Source organism: Cupressus sempervirens, chromosome 11, assembly GCF_028749045.1.
Source record: "Cupressus sempervirens isolate cs-2001-9-10 chromosome 11, ASM2874904v1, whole genome shotgun sequence".
NCBI classification, from domain to species: domain Eukaryota; kingdom Viridiplantae; phylum Streptophyta; class Pinopsida; order Cupressales; family Cupressaceae; genus Cupressus; species Cupressus sempervirens.
The window spans coordinates 54935117-54959786 of record NC_143128.1 but is presented as its reverse complement, the minus strand read 5'-3'; the positions used below and the strand labels follow the sequence as shown (position 1 = coordinate 54959786).

Genomic DNA, 24670 nt, shown 5'->3' with positions numbered 1-24670 from the left:
GAGGTCATGTACAATTAGAGTCAACCTATGTCAGATGCTCCTCCATCAACAAGAAAAGGCTCTAGTCTTCTGACACAATTTCAAGAAAACATCTGCAAGATGGATATTAGTGAACATTTTGATAGAGGTTGTGTAGCATTAGAGTCCACCTACATCAGATGCTCCTCCATGAACAAGGAAAAGCTCTAGTCTTCTACCACAACCTGTGGCTCAAAAAATTCTGAATCTAAAAGAAATTGGGCATTCAAAGCCTGTGTGGACAAGATTGGACCTCATTAGATGATCTCTGCTGAGTTTGAAATGTAATTGTTAAGGATTATTAAAATGAGCTAGAGAATTGATACAATTGTAGCATATATTATGGCAATATCAATGAATAAATTGTCATTAACTCAGCATAAGTCTTTGTGTAGAAATGCCAATAAATTTTCAATAGTAAAAATTAAATTCCTAAACACAAATAATAAATTCCATGATCAAAGCAACTATTTAAATGTGCAATATAAATATGTTCGGTATATAATTTGATATTCAACAAAAATCTATCATCATTCCCCAATAATTGTCAATAATACATTTATAAGCATATATTTGTGAGAATCGTGCATGGACTCAATTAGAAAAATACTTGGGTTGTCGGTTCTAGAATGGGTTGAGTATTTTGCTAAAACAAAAAAGTTTTTGGAATAGTACAGATGGGTATGGCCGTATTATACACACACACACACACACACACACACAATTGCTTGTTCTAGTATGGGTAACATTAAAGTTGGCACACTTGAGCTATATCCCAATTCTTTGCCACTCCCTCATTGTAATCAAGTTTCTTATGTTGCAAGAGATCCCAATAACTAGTGGGGGATCTAGGAGTGGAAAGCCCAAAGAGGTTGAAAGAAAAAATTAGGTATTTAGCACTTTTTTGTTAATACTAAATCTTTCTAAACACAAATTGTTTTTCTTTGGGCACCCCTTGGGTATCCCCAAGTTATTTGGGATCTGCCTGTGAACTAGTGGCAAACTGGACACACACCCGAAACCAGAATAACATTGGCAGGGTTCCAAGAGAACCTGGTAACATAGGTCAAAATATATGCAATCTTGATACGAAATTTACAATCTATATTTGGAAAGAAAAGGAAGCCTGATTCCAGATAAAATCACAAACAATCAGAACCACAAATAGGTTTTAATTTCTAAGTTGCCAATTCTGGTTCAAGGGTTCGGTCCACACATTTGATCAAAAAACTTCTGGGGGTTTCGTCCATACAAAAACATATGAAAATAAAAATATATACATGTATGCAGCAATAATAATGTTCACAATACACCGTAATGCTCATAGTCAAATATCATAGCAAACTAAGCCACCATATTAATAGTGAAATATTAAAAAAATTATTCAATTACATAGAAAAATACCAAAATATACCACCATATTAGTTTTCTAGTTCAAAAATAATAATTTCAAGTATCAACAATCAGCCATATCATATGGGTCATCAAAAATATCACAATGTTTCATATGTTGAGGTAAATGAGAAGAACCACAAACAGTAACAGGCTTTTCTGATTCAGATGGGGTAGGATGTATTTCTGATAGAAAGAGTACTTCAGGATATTGTTTAAGCCTAGGTTCGGTAACACTTCTTGGTGCAGCAGAAAGCAATCTTGTGTAGCTCAAAGCACTGCTGAAGCAGAGTATGTAGCAGCATGTATGGCTGCTAAAGAAGCTGTGTGGCTTCGCAAATTACTCTCTGATCTTTTTTGTCATAATCCTGACCTACCATGATTATGTGTGATAATCAAAGTTGTGTAAAACTTTCAGTTAATCTTCTTTTTTATGATAAATCTAAACGTGTAAAGATTAAATATCATTATCTCAGAGACCTGGTTCAAAAGAAAGTTTTTGAACTCAAATATGTTCTTACGGAAGAGCAAGTTGCTAATATTCTCACCAAGCCTCTGCCTAGGATGAAGTTTAATTACTTCCGAAAGAAGCTTGGCCTAATGGAGAATGATATTTTTGTTGAGAGAGAGTCTCAGCTTCATTAATTATTTTATGGTGAGTACTTCTCTGAGAGGGAAGTCATATAATAATACTCCTTGTGTTCATCCTCTGCAAGTAGGCATGATAAAAATACTTCACCCACTGCAAGTAGGCATGTTGAATTTACCATTTGCGTGTAGGCATGGTATAAATATGATCTTCTCAGGGAAAAGATTGAGGTGAAATTCCTTGTTCAAACACCATCTCCAAGTAGGCATGGTGTATCCCATCCTCTGCATAGGCATGATGGAAATAGGATGCACTGTTTTCATCTTATAGAAGTAGCTATGATGAAATATGCTTTGATAACAATTGCTATATTGTGCTACGTTATGAGAAGATAACAATAGTATTTCTTTTAATGCAATTGTTATGTTTTTTTTGTTATATTGAGATAACATCTAATCTATTGTTATAAAATATAATGTGTTGACAATAGTATAAATTTTATGACAAATATTGAATGAACCATTTGACTGTATTGCAGCAACTTTTTTTGACTGGTTAAGGAAGAATCGAAGATCTCTCTCTCACTAAGAGGGAGTGTTTAAAAACTGATGTAGCTGCAAGAGAGATCTTCTCTCTGTTTATGTCTACTGCAAACATTTTTGGGTGTGCTACAGTTCTATGCAATTTTTGGTGTGCTACATGTTCTAAGCAATTTTTGGAATGCTATAATTCTAAGCAGTTTTGGTGTGCTTTGATTCATGCTATTTTATATGATGAAATCAAACGTCTTATTTTCTGATGTTAAAGGTTGAGAATTGGTCAATCTCAGTTTCTATATGCTATCCTATCAGGCGCTACTTGAATTGCCGGGTGGACTTCTTATTCCTGTCAGCGTTTATTTATTCTGTCCAGGTCACTGATGATAGATATTTCTCTTTGTAACGCCCTTTGTCTTTTCCTTTGCTTCTCAGCTGCCATTATGATCTTTTCTCTTCCATACAGTCATTTGTCAATGAAGGTTTAATATATATCCTCAGGTTCTTTGCCAAGGGTGTGAAATGGTCTTCTAATCAAAAGATTGCAATTGAGAAGTCGGTATTGCATATCGGATATTTTCATATATTGAAGGGTACATGAGTTCATCAGCTCCCTCTTGATTGTATGCTACGGCGTTTATATTCTCAGAAGTTTTCATTCTCTATAGCGGTGTTCATGCTTTTGGTCGGCTTTATTCTTCCGGTTTGATTAAACCGATTCTGTGGTGATCATCTACAGATAATTCTATATATTTATTATATACAGATTTCTGAAGGTGTTCAATTTGCATCCATAGTTATTTATGAAAAAGGTTCTATTTAATTTTTTTTTAATGAGAGCTTGTAACTTTCAAAAGTTTTTGAAGCTGATTACAATTGTGCAAGACATTGAAAATATCTTTCAAATAAAGGCATCATTTTTGTGAGGCTGGATTTTTTTCCACGGTGAGGAGGGGTTCTCCTAGGATAATCGGTTCTCTGTTTGTTTATAGGCATTTTTGTCTAATCTGGTTCATATTTAACAAAACCAACATTAAATGTCAATCCATTAACATAGATACATCTAGCTATGTCTTGCTCGGCAATCTTTCTACCCTCATATTGTGAAATGCTGTTTCCAATGGTCCCTTTTCTCTATTATGCCTCATTGCTTGTTCTTCAGGTACAAACAAGAAAGAATGGCCTTCTGCAGGTTCAAGATTAGATGATGATAAGGCTTACAATCATTTCTTACCTATAGCTAATTCCCTTGTTGCTCCATCTAACTTTGCTTGCTCTTCAATATGTCATTACTTTTTCATCTACTAGAAGGCCTTTACCTTTTGACATCTTGGATGAAATTTGATGAATTGATGACAAATAAAGCACTAACCACCAAAAAGTTGTCATACCATTTCCATGTATTTCCAAAGGGGAGAATGTGGGTCTTTTATAAAGTGTTGGCTCCTAGAGCTAGAAGCACTTGCCATTTTAATACCTACCACAAATAATTCTAGAATCAACATCGATAGGCACAAAGCCACAGGCCAAGATTAAAAAACACAACAAAACTAGAGATTTCATTTCAATTTGTAAAAAATTGCAAGGAACAATTAGGGGAAAAAAAACCTACAGAATAGGAATAGCACGAGAAATAGAGTCAAACATGTGACAATGAATCTTCTTCAACTCACTTTGAGCAATAACAAACATAAAAAAGGTCAGCAAAGGATCAAATGATTTTGTTTTTCAATCTATTGAACATAAATAAAATATGTTTTACCTTGTTGATGCTTTTAGTAGTCAAATTAGGATTGGTTGATCAATTTGACCTTTTTGGACCAAAAAAACTTCTTAAAAAATAACAAGTTGCCAAATGCAACCCTTGATTGGCCTTTGAAGTATCTACAGTCAAAAATCTGTCTAGGTTCACCCAATTTCAGCAAGACTGTACCCACAAAGTATGGAAGGCACTCTGCCCAGACCCGTAGAAAACCAAATCTGGGCCCATACCCAATTCGAATTCGAGGATGACCCCGGGGTTCCACTTAAGGACCCAATAATACAGAGTTTAATATAAGAGAAAGTATCTTATCCCTCGTGCCCAACAACACATAGACCAGATACTAAAGTGATTTGATAGGCTAGCCTAAAATGATAAGCGGACATCATGATAAAGTTTTTGCTAACGTTCAGTAATAGTATCTTTAAAAATCATCAGTAGGCATACATAAAACAATTCCTTCGTGGACACAAAGTGTTATGGCATTCTAAGCAGGTGTATTGTGGGTTTTCCATTGCCAATATAGGTTACCGTGAGGACTGTATCTTTTCATTCTTCTTGTGATGGGTCAATTGTAGTTTATATGAAAAGCAGTATCAAATAGAACAGGATACGTATATTGCTTACTGGATACTCGACATTATCTTTATCATATATGGGAGGCTCGTTCACAACTAGAACCGTATTTCTATTTGGGAACTCGGTTAAATTGTATAATACCAATCGAAGGTAAAATGGTCACACAAAAAATAGAAACAATTTGAAATTTTAGTATTTGAATATGTTAAAAACGTTGAGAGATAAAAGACATTCCTGAAAAGTAATATAGCGCTACAAAACTCCTTTGCCTCCATGTACAAACACTTATAAAGAAAACTAATACCTTCCACCAAAAAGAAAAATAGGTTCAAAGAGGATAATAAAGTGTTTAGGATAATCAGCAGCTTAGTTCTACCTGTCTTAGTGTTGCTGCAGCTCGTTCATTTGCAGCTCGATATTTTTCAGCCTGAAAAGATAGCAAACCAAGTTTGAGTTTTCATAAAGAATTTTCTAGATTCAACTTTTACATATTACTAGTCCGGTACACTATATATATCTGCATTGTCAATCACAGATAAAATGCTATCAATGCAAATTTAGCACATCATCTTTCTTCTAATAGCATAAACATATTGATATATTTCTGCTTCCGCACCATTAATTCAAAAGGTGTCAGGCCATTAAGGTTGGTAAACATTGTATATAAATGATCCTTGAAGGTAACATTGGTGTGTCATTAAGGTTGGTAGACATTGTATATACAAGATCATTAATGGAAAATTTGGTGTGAGATCATAAGATTTACAAATCCATGTCCACACTTTCATATGTTGGTGTAAAACTACAAAAACAATCATTTCCATCTGAAAATGGTAATGTTTGATGGTGAGATTAAGAAATAAATGAAGGATTGATGATAATATAATAGCACAGATCCATCTTACAGTGCACCTGGCATAGACACAGAGAAGCATCCAACATTCCAGGTATCAGTCCTTATAATTTTACATCTACCTGTTTTTCAAACATGCATAAATATTTGACCATTCCTCAAGCCTTCAACAGAAAGGCGACTTTTACTCCCATACTTACATTACAGTTTGATTGTGTCATTGACAAAATATTGTAGAAAACAGCTTGCGTCATGTCCCCTTTCCAGAGCTACAGAATTGATAATATGAATTAAGCTCAGCAGTTTTATATTTAAAGGGCAACTTAATAAAATAATTATAATTAACTTTAAAATGGTTTAACACTGAATCATAAAGAGAAATTTTAAACCAAAGGGAAAAGGTTTGAAAATATAATGCTTGGCTTCAATTGACATTTTGGCTTTGGAGCATTTGTGCTCAAATTCATTACCTACGACAAAAGCCTTTCGCTGTTTAGGGTCTTGGAGGATGAAAACCTCTTCGACAACACTGTTGGAATCAAGAATGAAAACTCTAATTTCCTTCTAGGGCATCTTCACATGGTCATTGCATTGGAGCTAATTTTCAAGAGTTTGCATAAGGTTTCCAGCTAGGCAAGTTGATTTTCACCAAGAATGCCATAGCTAGTTTCAGCATTTATTCCTACTTGGAGTGCCATCGATCATCTACATTTTTAAAATCTCATCAAGGAGGTCACAGCTGTTATAGGGATAGTTTGGGGTTGTTTGTAGCTCACAGCACTGCAAGCAAGGGAGAATGACATTAGGAATATGTGCATCTGTTAAGAAGGGTCAAGGAGATGTCAATTGTTGCCAGTGCTGCACAAAATGGGGTGGCTTTATATACTGGCAGCTGCCTTGCACAATCTCCCGGAAGCAGGCCAAAGGTTAGATTATCTGCCTATTGGGATTACCAGTATCATATAATCAACAAAATCAGAATCATTGCCACCAGCTTGATGGGGAAAGAGTGTAGGGACACTTGAAATCTAATTTAGGCATTTAACAAGTCCATGCCTTGCTGTGATATCCAGATCTGGTTACAACAAGTGTAAGTCGGTCAACTCATGACTAGATGAGGCAGATTGCAGACCTGCCTGCATCCAAAATTGAGGGTAAACTTCCATATCAGGGAGCTGCCTCTTGTCAGTAGTTGGATCTAATCATTACCATAATGCACTCATCATTTAAGCGGGTAAGATCCACTCATCTCAGCACTCCTCCAAAAATGGTCAGCACTTATACCAGTATAAATTCTATTAGTTTGATTCTTTTTAATGAGATTTGTATGTTTGAACAAAAAGCGTTTGTTAATCACTAATCAGCTTTTTTTTCGATGTAAAGCGTGTTACATCCCTTCCTTGTGACTCTTTTATTTGAATTGACTGTAATGACTATTTCATGTTAAGTGTGATGATAAACAGTTATATGACTTTCAGTTATTCGGTTCATAATTATGATTACAAATGATTCAAGTTTATTATTACATTGTTCTGATAAAGAATTATTATATCATTTAAATTTCATATGTGGAATAATTGGAAAGAGACATAATGGATTTCAGGATGATTTATTTATATTTTGATTTTTTTTCATATAATGACAATAGATCCATCCCATGAACACGGGAAGAGTATCATTAGTGTAGGGGTATGTGAATGCACAAAGAATGTCAAGAATGTCATCAGAACTGGGACCACAACTGTTTAATCAGACATCAAGTCCGGGAGGGGAGTTGCCTTAGATGTCTAGATGGTTGTTTCTCTCTTCTAATGTTAATAAAGAAATTTTGGTCTTATAACCAACTTAACACTTTGGACCCTTCTTGTCATTATCAAGGAACAACCATGCCATATCTCTTCTGTCTTTTTCATTTTAGCTATGCATTTAAATATTGGTATAACTATATATGTGTGTATACACACATAAATGTATAAGAAATGTGTAAAAATGTAATTAAGTATAAGCATGTGTGTCAAAGATTATCAAACATGCAAACGCTAACCAAACAATCATGTGAGGATGCATACACAATGTCATGCTATAAAACGACAAGAGGGATGTATCCCCGATTATTGAGAGTTGAGTATGCAAGATGAAAGTTGACACTAAGTGATCATGCACGTGTATAATTAAACAAACACACATGAAAGTAATGTTTAAAATATGTTACGTACCTACATATATATTCAATATGTTATTCTTATTCCTTGCCCTTTTTGTGTGGCTTCATGTTTTATTGTTATCGCTTATCATTTTCAACTTTGTCTTACATTTAATAATTGGAGGTAACTTGGGGTGAGGTGGCAAGAGTAACTCCTCTTTCCACCATCAGCAAGGAGTTACTCTTGCCATCGTCCCTTTTCTTGGTGGGTCGCCTATTTGGAAAAGATTCTTTATGACATTCCTAGCCAGCCATCTATCCACCCCACTTCGCCCCCTTTCTGCCACTTGTTCACGCCCTCCAACATTTATGAAGCCATTAGATTGATGAGGAGGGGTTTCAGGCCGAGCTTTTCAAGTTTGGTGCCTCAGTGCTTAGCTCCTACCTTCCTATACTCTCTAATAGAGTGGTTTGTACTGGTTTCCCTAATCCTTGGTCAAGGCACTTAATTTATCCGATTCATAAGACTGGGCCTATCTCAGACCCTGGTTACTACAGGACCATCATGATTGGGCATACGTTTACCGAACTTTACACCACAGCTCTAAATGCTATGTTATCCAAAGAGCTTGACGGGAGAGGTTTGAGAGCTAGAGGGCAGGCCGATTTTCAGGCTGACTACCAGACCATGGATCACATTTTCACACTACAGGGTATTATTGAGGAGGCTAGACACGGATCAATGAAAGTTTACTGTTGTTTTGTAAATTTTTACAAGGCTTTTGATTCTATTCCTAGAGTGGCCCTATTCCAAAGACTTCGTGAGATTGGGATTTCTGAGATGTTATTAACTGCTTTTATGAAGTTGTTTGAAACTGTGGTGGGTAGATTCAGGACTCCTGAGGGCTTTTTAGATCCGATCCAAAGCACCATTGGGGTGAAGCAAGGCTGCCCTCTCTCCCCCACTCTGTTTGGTTTGTATATTGATGAGCTTGAGGACTTCCTTAAGATCTCCTCGCTCCCAGTGATGGGTGTTACTTACATCAGGCCTTGATCTCCATCCTCCTTTTTATGGACGATGTGGTTCTTTTATCTTCTTCTCTAGAGGGTTTGCAGAGGCTCCTCGATGGTTAGTAAGGGCATGGGATCCCTTGCTATGCTCAAGTGATAATGCTTCAGACATCATTTTCAAGATACTTCGTCCAAACTATCCCTCCTTGATTCCCTGATGCGACCAACTATTCTTTATGGTTCCATGGTTTGGGAGCCTTCTCTTCTGGTCTCAGATTAGGCCTCGATCGAGTGCATGTAGACTCTGCTTCTGAGACATATAATTAGATGACATAGGCTCATCCCTCACAGTATTATTCTAGCCGAGTTTGGTGCCGATCCCTTCAGACTTAAAGCCATATTCGACTTGATCCAGTTCCTTCATCATCTTCGTGGGTTCGCAAATTCGACTAGTGGTCGATCTAGATACTCCTATTGTTAAAACTAGAGCCCAGAAATCAATGACGATAACCAACAAAAAAAAGAAAATAAAACTAAAACAAAGACACCAATATTATTCTGGGAAAACCCTTCTAGAATGAAGGGAAAAACCCAGCCACATAACAAAACTTATCATTTTATTGATAATAGAATTCAAGTGTACAATATCTTTTGCTTGAGGGGAATATATAACAATAGGAGAGACTCTTCACATTATAACTGAAGGTCTCTTGAGATTCTCATAACTCCAATAATTAATTATAACTCTTTGAATATTCATGCCTTAATGCATGTGAATGTCACATGTCATTTACATTTAATATTACAAATTAAACTTAAATGTCTTTTTCAACTAAAGATGATAATAATGGTAATAACGTCCATATTTTGACAAATAAAGATCTCTATAGCAGCTACAAATTTTAACACTCCCTCTTAGCAAGAGAGAGATCTTTAGCTGAACAGTCACACAAAGCTGCAACCAAAAAAATGTCAATGATAAATTCTGATCATACGAATTCAAAACATAATTCATGGAGTTACTGAACATGAACACCTGTAACAATGAGTCATATGAAAATTTATAACAATTACTCATATTCCTCGAATCACTCAACATGAAAACCTATAACAATTACTCATATTCATGGAATCACTCAACATGAAAAGATTTGTAAGAATCACAACTAAGCCTTTAATCACGGACTCTCTCAACATGAACTATCATAGAATCTCTCAGCATGACATCCAACTCCCATCACAGAGATTCTCAGCATGATGACATCATGGACTCTCTCAACATGATGTTCACTATCGCATAGTGAAAGAGTTATCATAGCTGATCTTACAATCTCATTTATTCACACAAGAATAAAATAGGCAATAACAAACTAAGACTTGACTCCATTTAAGTCTCAAATTTTATAAATACCGCAAGCATCACAAGCATATTTGAGGATGAAGGGGATTCCATAACCACTCCCTCTTAATAATGAAGCCTCTCTCTAAAGCTAAAATCTCCCTATAAAGCTCAACATCTCCCTCTGGAGCTATAATCCTTATCCTGAAGTATATGTTGCTTTCTCAACAAAACCCTTTCACACAAGAATACTTTTGACAATATTAGTCAAAGAAGTACCAATTACAATGCCTCTATTTCTAAAACTAAGAGATTGTAATCACAGATGAGTCCAACTAGACTTACACTACAATATTGTATTGACTCTAACATCGTTGAGACATAACATAGAATGACATTAATTGATATTTCTGTAGAATCAAATGTCAAAACTAAAGTCTCCAATCAATAGTTACACATACACAAAGATATTCATAATGGTGCCTCTACAACTTATGTAAAGCTCATAGCATCAATATAAATTTTCATATAAAAATATGATATTAATACCACATGGAAAGAAAACAGAACATAGAACAATAATACTTATCTCAAGCTATGATCTAAGCCCAACAAGAGATTGGTGTATGTCTCTATTGCAAGAACCATTCCTCTTATCACTACAAGTGGTAAAACAAACACTTTATTTCCTTGACAACAACTTTGGATGAAGATGTCGTTCAAATCCCTGATGAATACTCAAGCTACATCTTCTACAAGTTTGTATGTTGCAACAAGGCACAATCCCAATTCCAACCAAACACGTTCCCAATTCTAAAAAGTTTCAAACTTTCCGAATGAATTCATTGTCATGAGAATTTAATTTGGATCCCTTGCGATCCCACAATTTGTTCCACGGCCCACCTATACCTTCAACAAGCTTAAATTGGTGTAACTTTGGTTGTGGCAGAAACAATCAAGTGTAATTCACTGTAAGATCTTGTTGACTTGATGTGTTTGACACTATAGAATCATGCTCGTCGAGGTTCGTTCTCTAATTCTGAAGCTTCCTCCCATGGCCCTCGCTTTCTCTTTTGCCATCAGCACCCATTGCTGAGCTGCACTTCAATGCCGCCACCATTTTTTTCTAAAAACCTTGTACAGTGAAAACATTCATCTGCAGCAAAAAAAATGGTAATTAATTTTTTTTTTTTAAATGTCAACAGATCCAATCAGTTGGCTAGTCCTAGACCGAGCGCTGCGAGCCTAGAATTCTAAAAAATGGGGTTTCTGCATTTTCAGCAACTCAAACATCAACTTAGTAGGAGGTGAACTCATGGCCCTAAGGAAAATTCCAGCTCTGACGAAGCACATAGAATTCCCAAGATTGGGGTGCACTTTGGGAAAAGCATCGAATAGATGTAGGCAATCAGAAAAAAAAAAAAAAAAAAAGCCAAAATCTTCCATACGCATGTCCAGCTGAGCTAACAAGATTATAGCTGATTAGCACTTAAAATAAAACACATAGAAAGACAACTGACAACATCTATAGACACTCGACACATCCTTGCTATTGTTCATCACGGTTTTTTAATTATCTGAAGACACGAATATGAAATATATTTGCATGAAGGTATATCAATTTGCAGGCATTATCCTCCCTAATAATTGATAGGTGCTTGAATGCCAAAATGATCAATTATTGATCACCTGAGGAAGAACACATCGCACCATAAAACAATCATATGAGAAAATATTCAAACAAAAGGTAATGCCCAAAAGACTCTTCTCAGCACACAAAAACATAAGAGTTGTTATGGTGATCAAATGACCATCCAAAATAATAAAGGGTGCACACGGTAGTATCACTCCACATAAATAAAAGATGAGATGCAACGACCAGTTACGAAAGAAATTTATAATAAAATAAAAGGAAACCGACATCAATACTATTCCAAACGAAAAATAAAATAAAACGATTGATAGCTTATAATACATATAAAAAGACAACATTACATTGTCATAGAGCATATAATAAGACAACATTACATTGAAGCAAATGCTCAATATTGAAGACACACGAAATCGATAAAAGAGATGGCATAAGAATTAGAGACAGAAATCAAAGAAAGCTTCCTAATCAATCAATCTGAGCATCATTTAGACACATCCGCCCATGAGAGATTAGATGGAAGCCATTGAACCACCTACCGTGCACATCACCATAGGATTTGAGCAAAAGAAAAAAAAAACATAATACGACTTTTGGGAAGTGACAGCGTAGAAAAGAAAAAAAAATCAAATGATAATTTAATACAAACAATATTAAGGATCTGAAGACTTAGACACAGATATATAATCTGAAGCACAATATTGAAACAAAAAAAAAACTTATAAGTTGTTATTTATCCTAGCTCTGATACCATGTTAAACTAAAGCCCAGAAATCAATGAAGATAACCAACAAAAAGAAAAAGATAAAACTGAAACAATGACACCAGAAATATCATGGGAAAACCCTTCTAGAATGAAGGGAAAAACTCAGCCACACAACAAAATTTATCATTTTATTGATAATAGAATTCAAGTGTACAATATCCTTTACTTGAGGGGAATGTATAACAATAGGAGAGACAATTCACATTATAACTGAAGGTCTCTTAAGATTCTCATAACTCCTATAATTAATTATAACTCTTTGAATATTCATGCCTCAATGCATGTGAATGACACATGTCACTTACATTTAATATTACAAAGTAAACTTAAGTGTCCTTTTCAGCTGAAGATGATAATAACGGTAATAACGTCCATCTTTCGACAAATAAAGATCTCTATCACAGCTACAAACTTTAACACCTATTTGGCCTATCGCTCCTCTGTTACGACTGCAAGCTCCAATACTAGCACTAGAGCTCATTGCTAGTATGTTCAGGCAACCTCTCTACTGAGCTCAATTGGGATTGATATTGATCGCCTCCCTCCATATAAGTTCTTGTCGGATACCCATGTTCACCTGGAGTTGAATGAACATGTCAAACTTGATATCTACAGACAGTACATTACTACCACCTGTAGTAATCCTAGAGGTTTACGTTCGATGATGGCCTTCTATGTTGAGCATTTTCTAGAGATTCGTGATGGGGTTATTGTTCTTCCTAGCTACCTATCTTGATGTTAGTGTCTATAATAACCCCAACCAATTTTAACTTCAACAAACACCAAATTATTTTATAATTTAGTTGTTTGACATTTTGTCAAACACTTTGCAAGCAAGCTTTGATACCATTGTAATGAGCCTTGTTGGCTCTCAAACAATTTGTGATGAAGAATTGATTTTTTTTTTGTTTTTGATGTTTTGAAATTTTTGATACAACAATATAGCAGCAAAATAGAAGATATTGAAATAATAATTTGAACTCAAATACTTGGAAATTACATAGGGAATATACAACTGAAAATTTCAGATTTTAATACCAATTTAAATACTAAGTATTTTCAAAAAATATCAACGACCCAGTTGATAAAATATCCCCTATTATCTAAATCAACAATACCCAGAAAAATTAGAAGTTACAGTCCATGAACTTACATGTAGACATGCTTTGAAAACCCTCTGAGATGAAGACTAGCAAAGGCAAAAGAATTCTCTAACAAACAAATGCAACTGCAGATATGTTGCTCCCAAAGTGCAGATAGAAAATAATGCCCGACAACAGATATAAACGATGCCCAACCAACTCCAAATCAACCAGCACACAATTTGATATAACAATTCCAACGAATGCCTTCACAAATTCCAAAACAATCTCCAACAGCAAGAAAAATTAAACTTCTCCTTAGCAACAGTTAATACAGTAGGAGAAAAAGGCAATTGTATACTTCGGCACAATTGCAAATGCAATCCTTGGAATGAAAACTCAAAATTGAATCTACAATACTTCAGTTGTAGATCCCAAACCCTTATACTTCAACAAGGGCACAAAATTTCAGAATTTCAGAAGTGTCACAAAGACAACAAGAGAAAAAATAATATTCAATTGGATGCCTTACTCATCGAATGGGCTCATATTTATAATCTCCAAATGGCACAAAATTTCCCAAATGAATTTCACTTAAGAAGCTTCCCACACACAACATTAAAATATAATATAGTGTCATTATAATCTAATTTATTAATTGCTTTTGGCTCCGAAAATGACCTTTTCCACCATAACTTAAAATTCTGACATGCAAGGCCACTATTTCTTGTTCCCACGATTTAAAACTTTTTGTCTCGGTTCCAATGAGCTATAATACTGAGGTGATCAACCAACAACACCAACAAAAATAACAACCTCAACGTATTTAGAAGAAAATAATAATAATTTACCCGTCTTGCGAAAACAGCTAAAGAAGCATCAAAATCGAAATCTAACAACACCAAAGTGATCCTAATGATGAAAGATGATGATGAACCTGATGGGGTGAGTTCCTATAAATAGATGCTCCCTCCAAGATTCTTGGAGCTAGAACCGAAAGCCCGAAATAAAAACTGAGAACATCCTCCAACTCCTCTAACTCAACCAAGCTCATCGGAACCAACAGATTGACTTACTATAAATAGTAAGTCCCTCTAACAGAGCCAAACACACCATAGGCTGCTGGAAAGCCTATAACCACACAACTAAGACCCTCAAATCCCACTGTCAGCTCACGAGGGTCCCGATGGTGAATTGACCTGGCCAACTGCAGGAACCTACTAAAAATGGGGACATTAAAGTGTCATGCCCTACATATCTCTCTGGGCTCCTTCAGAGTTGGTGCTCACCATCTTCGGGCCCGGACATACCATCATATGGATAGAGATGACTGGATCTGTTAGTTGTGTACTTTAGCTGAGGTCAAGACAGAGACTCACTTTATTTTTCGTTGCCCAATCTTTTATGATATTAAAGGGAGATTTTGTTGCCTATTCTATGACTGTTTCTCTCCTTCAGCACTCTTCAGTTACATTGATCACAGTGTCTTGCACTCTACCTTCAGGAAGCCACCTTGCTCCACGATAGTACTTTGCAGTCACTACTTCCTCACTGTCATACCTCAGATCAGCTCATTATTACCTTTTTCTCACCCTTGTCTCCCCCACGGGGTGTGAAAAGGCTATTTACTACTACCACCATCAGTCACTCCAGGTCTGTAAGACCCCGCAGTAGTTTCTCCCGACAGCGACACTCCTCCAGCAGCTCTCAAATACAGTGCAAGGCTCATTCGCAATTATATCCTTCAGTGACCAAATTCTTTATGCCAACAAAGGATTCCTAATCCTTTCCTTGGCACTTCTCTTCTCTTCTTGTTTCTTGCTTGCTTTTCTCGAACACCGTTTGGTGCTCCCGCTTCTCTCTGCTATCTTGTTGTAAGCTCTCAATCTCATAGACTCTTTTGTGGTCTTTTGTTGGACATTAATAATATTATCTTATCTAGCTGGTATGAGCTTCTGGTGTGTCACATTTTCTGATTGTGGCATTGGGAGTATGTACTCATCGTTGCAAAAGATTTGCATCAAGTTCTCTCTAATTGATTTTCAATTGAAGTGGACATCAACTTTAACTTGTATGTTTGATTCTAGCTCTTCTTCTGTCATTCTTGAGTTTATGCATTTATCTTTGTTGAGATATGGAAAGGATCGTTTGACCCTCTACATTATCTTTATTGTGTATTATGGTTGCATTGCCAAATTCTATGCATTATTTGATGTCCATTTAAAATGTATTACTGATCCCAGACTTTCATAATCAATGTGCTTGATAAAGAAAGAAAAAGAAAATTTCACTGCATTTAACTTTTTCGGATCATGATAGGAAGGAACAATTGAATGCATGCTTCATTTTTTCTGTTTAAGAAATGGAAGAATCATTCAACTATATGCCTTCACATTGCTGATTAGGAAAAAGAAAGCACTGTCCAATTGTATGCACTCATATTGCAGTTAATGAAAGAAAAGAACCAATAGGTCACATCCATTCATGATTATATGTGACAGGGGTCGACACCTTCGATCTTATGAATCTGCAACTGTAAGTCTGAGAAAGACCATTTCTTCATAAGCAAAAGATTAGTTCATAATTTCATCAAGTCAAACCAATATTCATTTGGGTTGTTGCATGGCATTTATTAATACATTATAGGGTATGAGAATATAGAAATCTGATCCATTGCACGTGGCATCTTTGAAACCTTAATTTTATGGTTTAACTGAATTTGAGTAAGTGAATAAATCTTGCTTCCTTAAGCAATAGGAGGATCTATTGATGCAGTCACGGCAGGAGTGTCCTCAAAGGAGATGGTCCAGACAATGCAGCTAGAGACAAGGCAGCAGAAAATCAACAGCCCAACATCTTCAATTACTCAACAATGAATTGGAAACAAGCAAAATGCCATATTCGCATTATAACAGATTCACAAATTTACATCACATTGGCCTGCAAATCCAGCTTACATACTTTCAGCAACATGCCTGATTATAACAGAATTCCACAATAAACCCTAGAATCTCCCTCCAAATGACAAGACATGAACATGGTCTGAAAGACATGTTGGCCAAGGGACATTGAAATGAGAGCCACAAAGCTTTGTCTATTGGGAAAATGCTTCACGAGATTTGAAAACTCGTCTGACCATTAAAACATTGAAGAGGATATAGAACCGAACAAGAATCCAAAATATCTCATGTGCAAAGTATCCAAACAAAGAGCAAACTTAGACATAGATAAACCATGATGTCTGGAACATATCCAGAAGTTTGCAACAACAGATGATCGAGGTGGAAGAATTGCTACCAAAAACACAGAAACTAGAAAATGAGAACAAAACTGGAAGGAAATATTTTTAAGTAATGCAAAATTGCCAACGACCCAAGGATGCTTGCATCAGACACCCCTGGTGAGAAGATGTTCTATAAGAGAGACTTATGAACATCTTATAGGATTCAGGAGATAAATCCCATGCTCGTTCTTGATCCAGCTATCCTCTTTACCTACAACTTTCCTTCTCTGCAACTTTGCTCTCTCATCTGTTAGATCCATTAGCTTACATTGCTCTACACTTATTCCATTATGCCTCACATCTATATTCAGTAGTAAGGAACATTCACCACCACCTCTTGTCCTCCACACATGATTTACCTCTGCTACAAGACCCCATTTTGTCTCCAACCAAGGTTTTCCTTTCCTTGTTATCTGATACTAACCTGTTTTCATATCGGTCTTCAAGATTCTTCCTCTGATTTATGCCAACTTCCAATATAACCTCTGCATATTGATTCCCATAACTATAACTTTTCAAAATTCCTTGCACTCCTCCCCTCTTCTTCCTTGAAGGGAACTAAAGTAGACTTATGTCCATCCTTCTCTATTGTGACCAAGTTTCTTTTGCAATCATGGATAGCTCCCCTATCATATTGCCAAGGTCTGCTTGATAGAATGTGACAAACACTCATAGATACCACATCACATAATACTTTATCTCTGTTAGGTCCAATGTTGAAGTTCACCAAACATTGCTCTTTTACCCCTACTCTATAATCATTTGAAACCAACTTATCCCTTAGGGCAAGGATGTTTAAGCCTCTTCAAGCCAAACTTTTATACCATCTCTTCTGGTAACAAGTTATCAGTACGACCACTATCCACTATAACCTTACAACATTTACCTCCTGATTTGCAAACAGTCTTAAACAAATTCCACCTTTGCATAGGTTCAGCTCCCTTCTTGATCAACGTGACTCTCCTTAGCATCAAAGACTCCCATCTTAGGTTCTGCCATAATTTCCACAAGTTCATTAGTAGCTTGCTCCTCATGTGCCACAAGATTATGTTTACCCAAGCTTTTTCTAGATCCCTCAAAACATTGAAAAGGTCTGTCTTATGCCACCACATTTGAAACAGGTACCTTTGAAATCCGTGCCACCATTTCCACTCCTTAGTCTTCACTGATGAGGTACTTCTTCAATGATATGCTTCTATTTGCCAATATTACTCACTAACTTCTCCTTTCCTCTAGGATTACTCTATTTCCTTGTTATCTTTTCCCTTCAATGCATATTGGTAAGCATCCTTAATTGTAGACATACTCGACATACTCAGCTCATCCTAAATATTAAATCTCAAAACATTAATGTATCTAGCCACCTTCTCCTTAGATATCTCTTGGTGTCTAAATATGATTGTCATCTTTTAAAACTCCTAGGTGTTTCCTTCACACTTGTATCTTTTTGCTTCAAGTCGTGCAATCTCTTGAATAATTCCAATTCATAATCCTCAAGTATGATTTTAGCTTTCAATCTAGCAATGATTACCATCCATCTAGTGATCTTCATTTCACCACTCTCCTTTCCATCTTTTTGCAATTTCTTTCACCAAAAGGTAGCATGACCCTTCAACTTAGTTTGTGCTATCCTAACCCTCTATGGATCTCTGACATCCCTCAAGCTCAAAGTAATCTTCTAATTCACCTATACAGTCTATCAAATCCTCAAGATGCAATAAACCAAAGAAATTAGAAACATCCACCTTGTGACTTCCAATTTGTGCCATAGCTCTCAACAATCTTTCCTCATTTGCATGGAGTTCGGTAGCTTCCTCATATTCCTCCTCGGTCTTAGGGTTCCTTTGCAATCCAATCAATGCAATATGAATCTAAATCCTTGTCTCATTTTTAAAGTCTTCCATCATTTTTTCTAGCCTTCTAGGGTTCATTCTTCTAGGCAGCATCTTACCAATCCTCAGGTACAACTACCTCAGCTTGGACAATCTCATTACAAGGAATTAATTCTCTCACTCAACAATCTATTGAACAACCCTCGCAAAGTTGCCTCTCCTCAGCTATCTGTTACCTCAACAATCACTAATCATCAACAAAAACCTTCCTAACCACCTCACGCAAGTCCTATGTTATTGCAGGCCAGATCTACACTCTATCATCCTGCAACTAACACATCTGCATCTTTGCAAGCTAGGAACACAGATCTGCAATCACAAGAACGATCTTGCTTTGATACCATATGATGCAGTAATGGCAGGAGTGTCCCCAAAGGAGATGGTCTAGACCATGCAGCTAGAGAAAATACAATGCAAAGTCAACAACTCAAGATCTTCAATAACTCACCAATTAATTGGAAACATGCAAAATTCCATATTCGCATTATCACAGATTCACTAATTTACATCACATTGGCTTGCAACATGCAGCCTATATACTTTCAGCATACATGCCTGACTATAATAGAATTCCATACTAAACACTGGAATTAACCTCCAAAAGCTATTCTTATAATTACTTCTACTATTGTTGCTTCCTAAACAAAGATCAAATACCTAGATATATAGAGCCTTGTCAATACATATGTCAGCGCAGATCGATTATATTTCCCAAGATTAAGAAAACATAATACAACAAATATAAGTCGGGGTCCAAATCATAAGAATTTCCCTCCATGTGGTAAGACATGAAGAATGATCTGAAGGAGACATCGGCCAAAGACCCAAGAACATCAAGATATGAGCCACAAAGCTTCCCTGAACGGGAAAATGCTTGATGAGACCAGAAAACTCACATGGCTATTAACACATAGAAGAATTTACAAATCCAGAATACCTCACATGCAAAGTCTCAAAACAAAGAGTGAACCCAAACATAGATAAACCATGATATCCAGAACATATGCATAAGTTTGCAACAGCAAATGATCCAATTACAAGAATTGCTACCAAAAACACATAAATGAGAAAACGAGAACAAAACTGAAAGGAAATATTTTTGGGTGATGCAAGATTGCCAATGACCCAAGGATGCTCCTGCAACATCTATGTAGGAGGGAATACAAAATGAACCATGAAACTGATCATGTGAACCATCTTAGAGCTCAGTCGTTCATCAATCTATTAGATGAGTCTCATCTTATTTCATGAAAATATGTATGATCATGTAATGCTAGTCTTTATGTCTTATCGGTTTGTGTGAAATCTTGATCTGCATATTCTTGGAACAGCAAACTAGCATTGATTTACACCGCTTAGAAAAGGAGATTTTATTAAAAGTTAACAAACCTTATGGAAGGAAATATTGTGTTTTGGCTAAGATTATGAGAAGACATGAACACATTTGTGTCTTGAAGCCAACAAGATGTGGATATCCGATAAAAAAGTTGTAATGACTCAAAACGAGTCTGTGGTGACACAGACTGCACAAGGATTTGTGCTTGAACTAAATTAAAAACCTTGGCCAAGGTGGTACTATGCTATGGGTGGTAACCATCAGTCGCTAGAACCAATAGAGCGATGTCTAGCTAGGAAGGTCACCTTAGTAGGTGAAGATGTCTATAGGATAGCTACAACAGTTGTAGGTTCTACACCAATTCTTATATGGCAAGAAAATTGAACCCGCTTCACATCCCCGGAAAGGGCTGGGCTACTTCTGTGTGGAAGTTGAGCAAGTGGCGATTAGGTCGCTATTGAAAGATCCAAAGTTGGGTGGCAAAAACCCCTGAAGATACTCTTTTGCCCATGGATGTTGGAAGCTAAAGAAGGTTCAGCAGAATTGGGACAATAAGTTCAAGTTTTATGAAATTTACCTTGGTAGTTAATTATGTTATTTCATTTCATAGTGATATAATATTTAGTTACTTTTCTTTGGAAGTTGAAGTTTCACTTCTTATTTCTTTCCTTGTGCTGCTAAGTATCAAAATGAATTGGTTAAGTTCAGCTTCATGTGGAAGTTAGTAACTTCTTTCAAGTTAGTTAAAGGAATTGCTTTTCGTGTTCATAGGAAAATGAAAGACAGTTATATTATATATATTGTTATAGCATATTCCTTTTCCCTCAAGAAGTTTTTTAAATTCATAATTTATTAGGATATTAATTGGTTGTTACGATGCAACTCAGATCTAATCAAGGTGAATTGTTTGAATGTTGTTGAGGGTTTTGAAGTACTTGTTTTCCAATTTCAGAATTTCCGGATTCTCATTTTTTTACTTTGTTTCAAAATATTAGAAAATATTAAAACAGGGACGTTAAAGCTGAAATGTCTTTTTAATTATAAGTGTTGATATTGATTGACAGGAAACCAAATGATCAAACATTTAGTTAAAACTCGACACCATGACAATTGTAGGTTGTTGAGGGCATTGGATAACAAAAAGAGTAACGAAACTGCAATCACATAGTTAGTTATCCAAAAGCATTGATTTTCATGATCACTCAGGACTTCAGAGATACAAAACCACAAGACACGTCCACTTCAGTAACCACTTGGGTGCATAGATTTCTCTAAATAAATCTCTGACTAAAAACTTTTTCATGCAAAGAAAAAAACTGGAGTAAACTAAAAAACACAATGAGGCTAAAATAAATTCTTTGGATATTATTAAGAAAACAAATTTCTAGTAATTGATCCTGATAATGGGCATTTCTTCTGATGGTGCTGAGGATTTATCTAGGACAAAAAGATCAATCCAGGGTAATAAATCTTCTAATATCTGTAAGTATTCTTTAACCTCAGTTGTTGAGGGCTCATGGCTTTCAGCTTCAGTTCTGTCTCTGATCGATGTTAAGAGTCTACAGAACAGCTTGAGGTTTGCGAAGATTAAACCATTGTAGTGCTCAGAGAACCCTCTTTTGGTGTTTGGGGAAGTATTACAAGGGAAGCTTACTGTGCATAAAATAGTATCGTATGTAGTTGAATCTCTTTTAGTTTTAGCCTAGCATCCCTGTAGGCATAAAGGGATGAATAGTAATTTGTATGTCAATCGTGGAGAAAAATGTAAAAATTGACCCCTGCACATAGAATTTCTTCCTAGCAGTGTTTAACATTTCAATCTACTTAGTGTAAAGATTTAATCCTGAAGGGCCAAGCACAGGTTATGGCTTTGGCAGAACACCCTTCTCATGAATTCGTGATATCCAATTCAATCCTTTGATAAAATATTTCAAGGTGTTGCCACCATGGATTGCACTTCCTAACCTTTCTCTTCAGTTTTGGATTGAACCTTGAGCCCCCTTGAGAGACTTAAGTTCACTGCTATAGAAATTTATGTTTTCTCCCAGACCAGCTTTTCCCATATTCAAGTTGATATGGACACTGCAAAAGATCTTCCAGAAGAAATCAGGTTTAAAGTAGACAAAAGAATATAGACACAACAATTGAAATGGGAGCCTCAGATTCCAATGTTGCAGGTTCTATAAAATGAGCCATATGGCATTCAACTGTTAAAGACTAAAACAAAATCTCATGGCAAAGCATCATGCTAGAAAGATGCTAAACACCATCATTTGTGGTGACATTAACAACACAAAGTATAGTGCTTGCAAAACAGAAACCTTGGCCAAGGTGGTGCTATGCAATGGTGTAGTAACAGACAGTTGAACCAATAGGGCATGTCTAGTGAGGAAGGTCATTCTCACAGGAAACAAAGTAGAGTTATGGGCTCTAAACACCAAGTCTCGGATGGCAAGAAAGATTTAATCCCATTTATAATCTCAGGTTGGATCCAAGTCTTAGAGGGCACCTCTTGTGCAAGGTCAAGCTGTTACAAATGTAAATGGCGGAATACTTGAATGAATTAATCAAAGATCAAAATGATCTATATATACAAAGACGAGAGTCGAATAGAATAGAAACATTCTATTCTAGACTACACCTAAATATTAGAAACATTCTAATATTTACAGAGATATAATAAGATACAATAGTGAGCATTAAAAAGAAATATGAAGATTATTTTAATACCCCCCTTAATGCTCAATCTAGTTACTACACCAATAGATACCCTGAATTTAACAAACTTGTTAAGACCAAGGGATTTTGTGAAAATATCTACTGATTGCTCTGAGGTAGGGACATAGCGTAACTGAATAGATCCATCTTCTACTAATTGTCGGATGTAATGGCAATGAAGCTCTATGTGCTTGGTTCGTTCATGAAACACTAGGTTCTTGGCAAGTTTGAGTACGCCCCGATTGTCTGAAAACAAAGAAGTCGGACCTGCTTGAGGAATATGCATATCTGCAAGCATCTGTCGGAGCCAAACTGCTTCACAAGCTGCCTTGACAGCTCCTCTATATTCTGCTTCTGTAGAGGAGAGTGCATGTGCCTGTTGCTTCTTACTAGTCCAAGTAACTGTTGTAGATCCGATACTAAACACATAGCCAAAAGTAAATTTCCTATCATCAACTGAGCCAGCCCAATCGGAATCGGTGAATCCACTGAGCTGAGGAGTAGTACTCCTTGTGTAAAGAAGACCATAATCTGAAGTACCATGTACATAGCGTAACACACGTTTCGCTGCAATCCAATGATCAGTCTTGGGGTTTGTCATGAACCGTGAGATGTAGCTGACTGCAAAACTAAGATCAGGTCTAGTAGTAGTAAGGTAGATGAGACTACCTACTAGCTGCCTGAAGAGTGTTTCATCTACAGGAGGAGAAACAGATTGTGCAGACAATTTCATACCAGTCTCCATAGGAGTGGAGGCAAATTTGCAATCCTGCATTCGAAACCTATCAAGCAAACTTCTGGCATACTTGGACTGAGACGAAAAAATACTGTTGTCAGTCTGCCAAACCTCAATACCTAAACAATAATGAAGCAATCCGAGATCTGTCATATCAAAAGTTCTGCATAGATCCTATTTGATTTCTGAAATCAAATGTTCTGAATTTCCAGTAATGATCAAATCATCCACATAGACAACAAGAAAAAGAATATCATTACCAAAGTATTTAATATACAGATTACAGTCTGACGGACTACGCTGAAATCCTTGAGCAACCAAGTAATGATCAATCTTTATATACCAAGCCCTAGGGGCCTGTTTAAGCCCATAGAGGGCCTTCTGGAGTCTACATACTTTGTGTTCTGAACCGGCAACCTTAAAACCTGGGGGCTGCGTTATGTAGACTTCTTCTTGTAATTCACCATTGAGAAAGGCGTTCTTCACATCCATCTGATGAACTTTCCTACCATACTGAGCTGCAATTGCAAGAAGAATGCGAATAGTGCTCATCTTGGCTGTCGGAGCAAATGTCTCCTCATAATCAATGCCTTCGCGCTGGGTGAATCCTTGAGCAACAAGTCTGGCTTTGTATTTGTCCAAGGTACCATCTGCATGGTACTTGACCTTATAGACCCATTTACAGCTAATGGGTTTCTTCCCAGGAGGGAGATCTGAAAGAACCCAGGTGTGGTTCTTTTGAAGACTCTGAAGCTCAGCATCCATTGCTTGTTCCCATTCTGGAATTCCTTTGGCCTCTGCATATATCTGGGGCTCAAGGATACTGTGGATGTTGGCCATAAGAGCTATATTAACTGTGTTGTGCTGAAGGCTCTTATTTCTAGAGGTTCTACCCTCAATGAGTTCATCAAGACGAAGATCACTAATTGTTTGAGCCCACCATTTTGGCCGAAGAGTCGAGGAGCCAATATCAGATGCTGTCGG

At 36.5% G+C, this 24670-nt stretch overlaps 1 protein-coding gene across 3 annotated transcripts in view; it reads right to left on the bottom strand.

Moving 5' to 3' along the window:
- The window catches only part of CYCH;1 (cyclin H;1), a 76564-nt gene that overhangs the window by 42672 nt on the left and 9222 nt on the right, over positions 1-24670 (bottom strand). For all 3 annotated transcript variants that reach the window (XM_089809422.1, XM_089809423.1, XM_089809424.1), the window contains exon 2: positions 5253-5303. In XM_089809422.1, coding sequence (XP_089665548.1) covers positions 5253-5303 — 51 coding nt within the window. The remainder of the gene's footprint in view (positions 1-5252; positions 5304-24670) is intronic.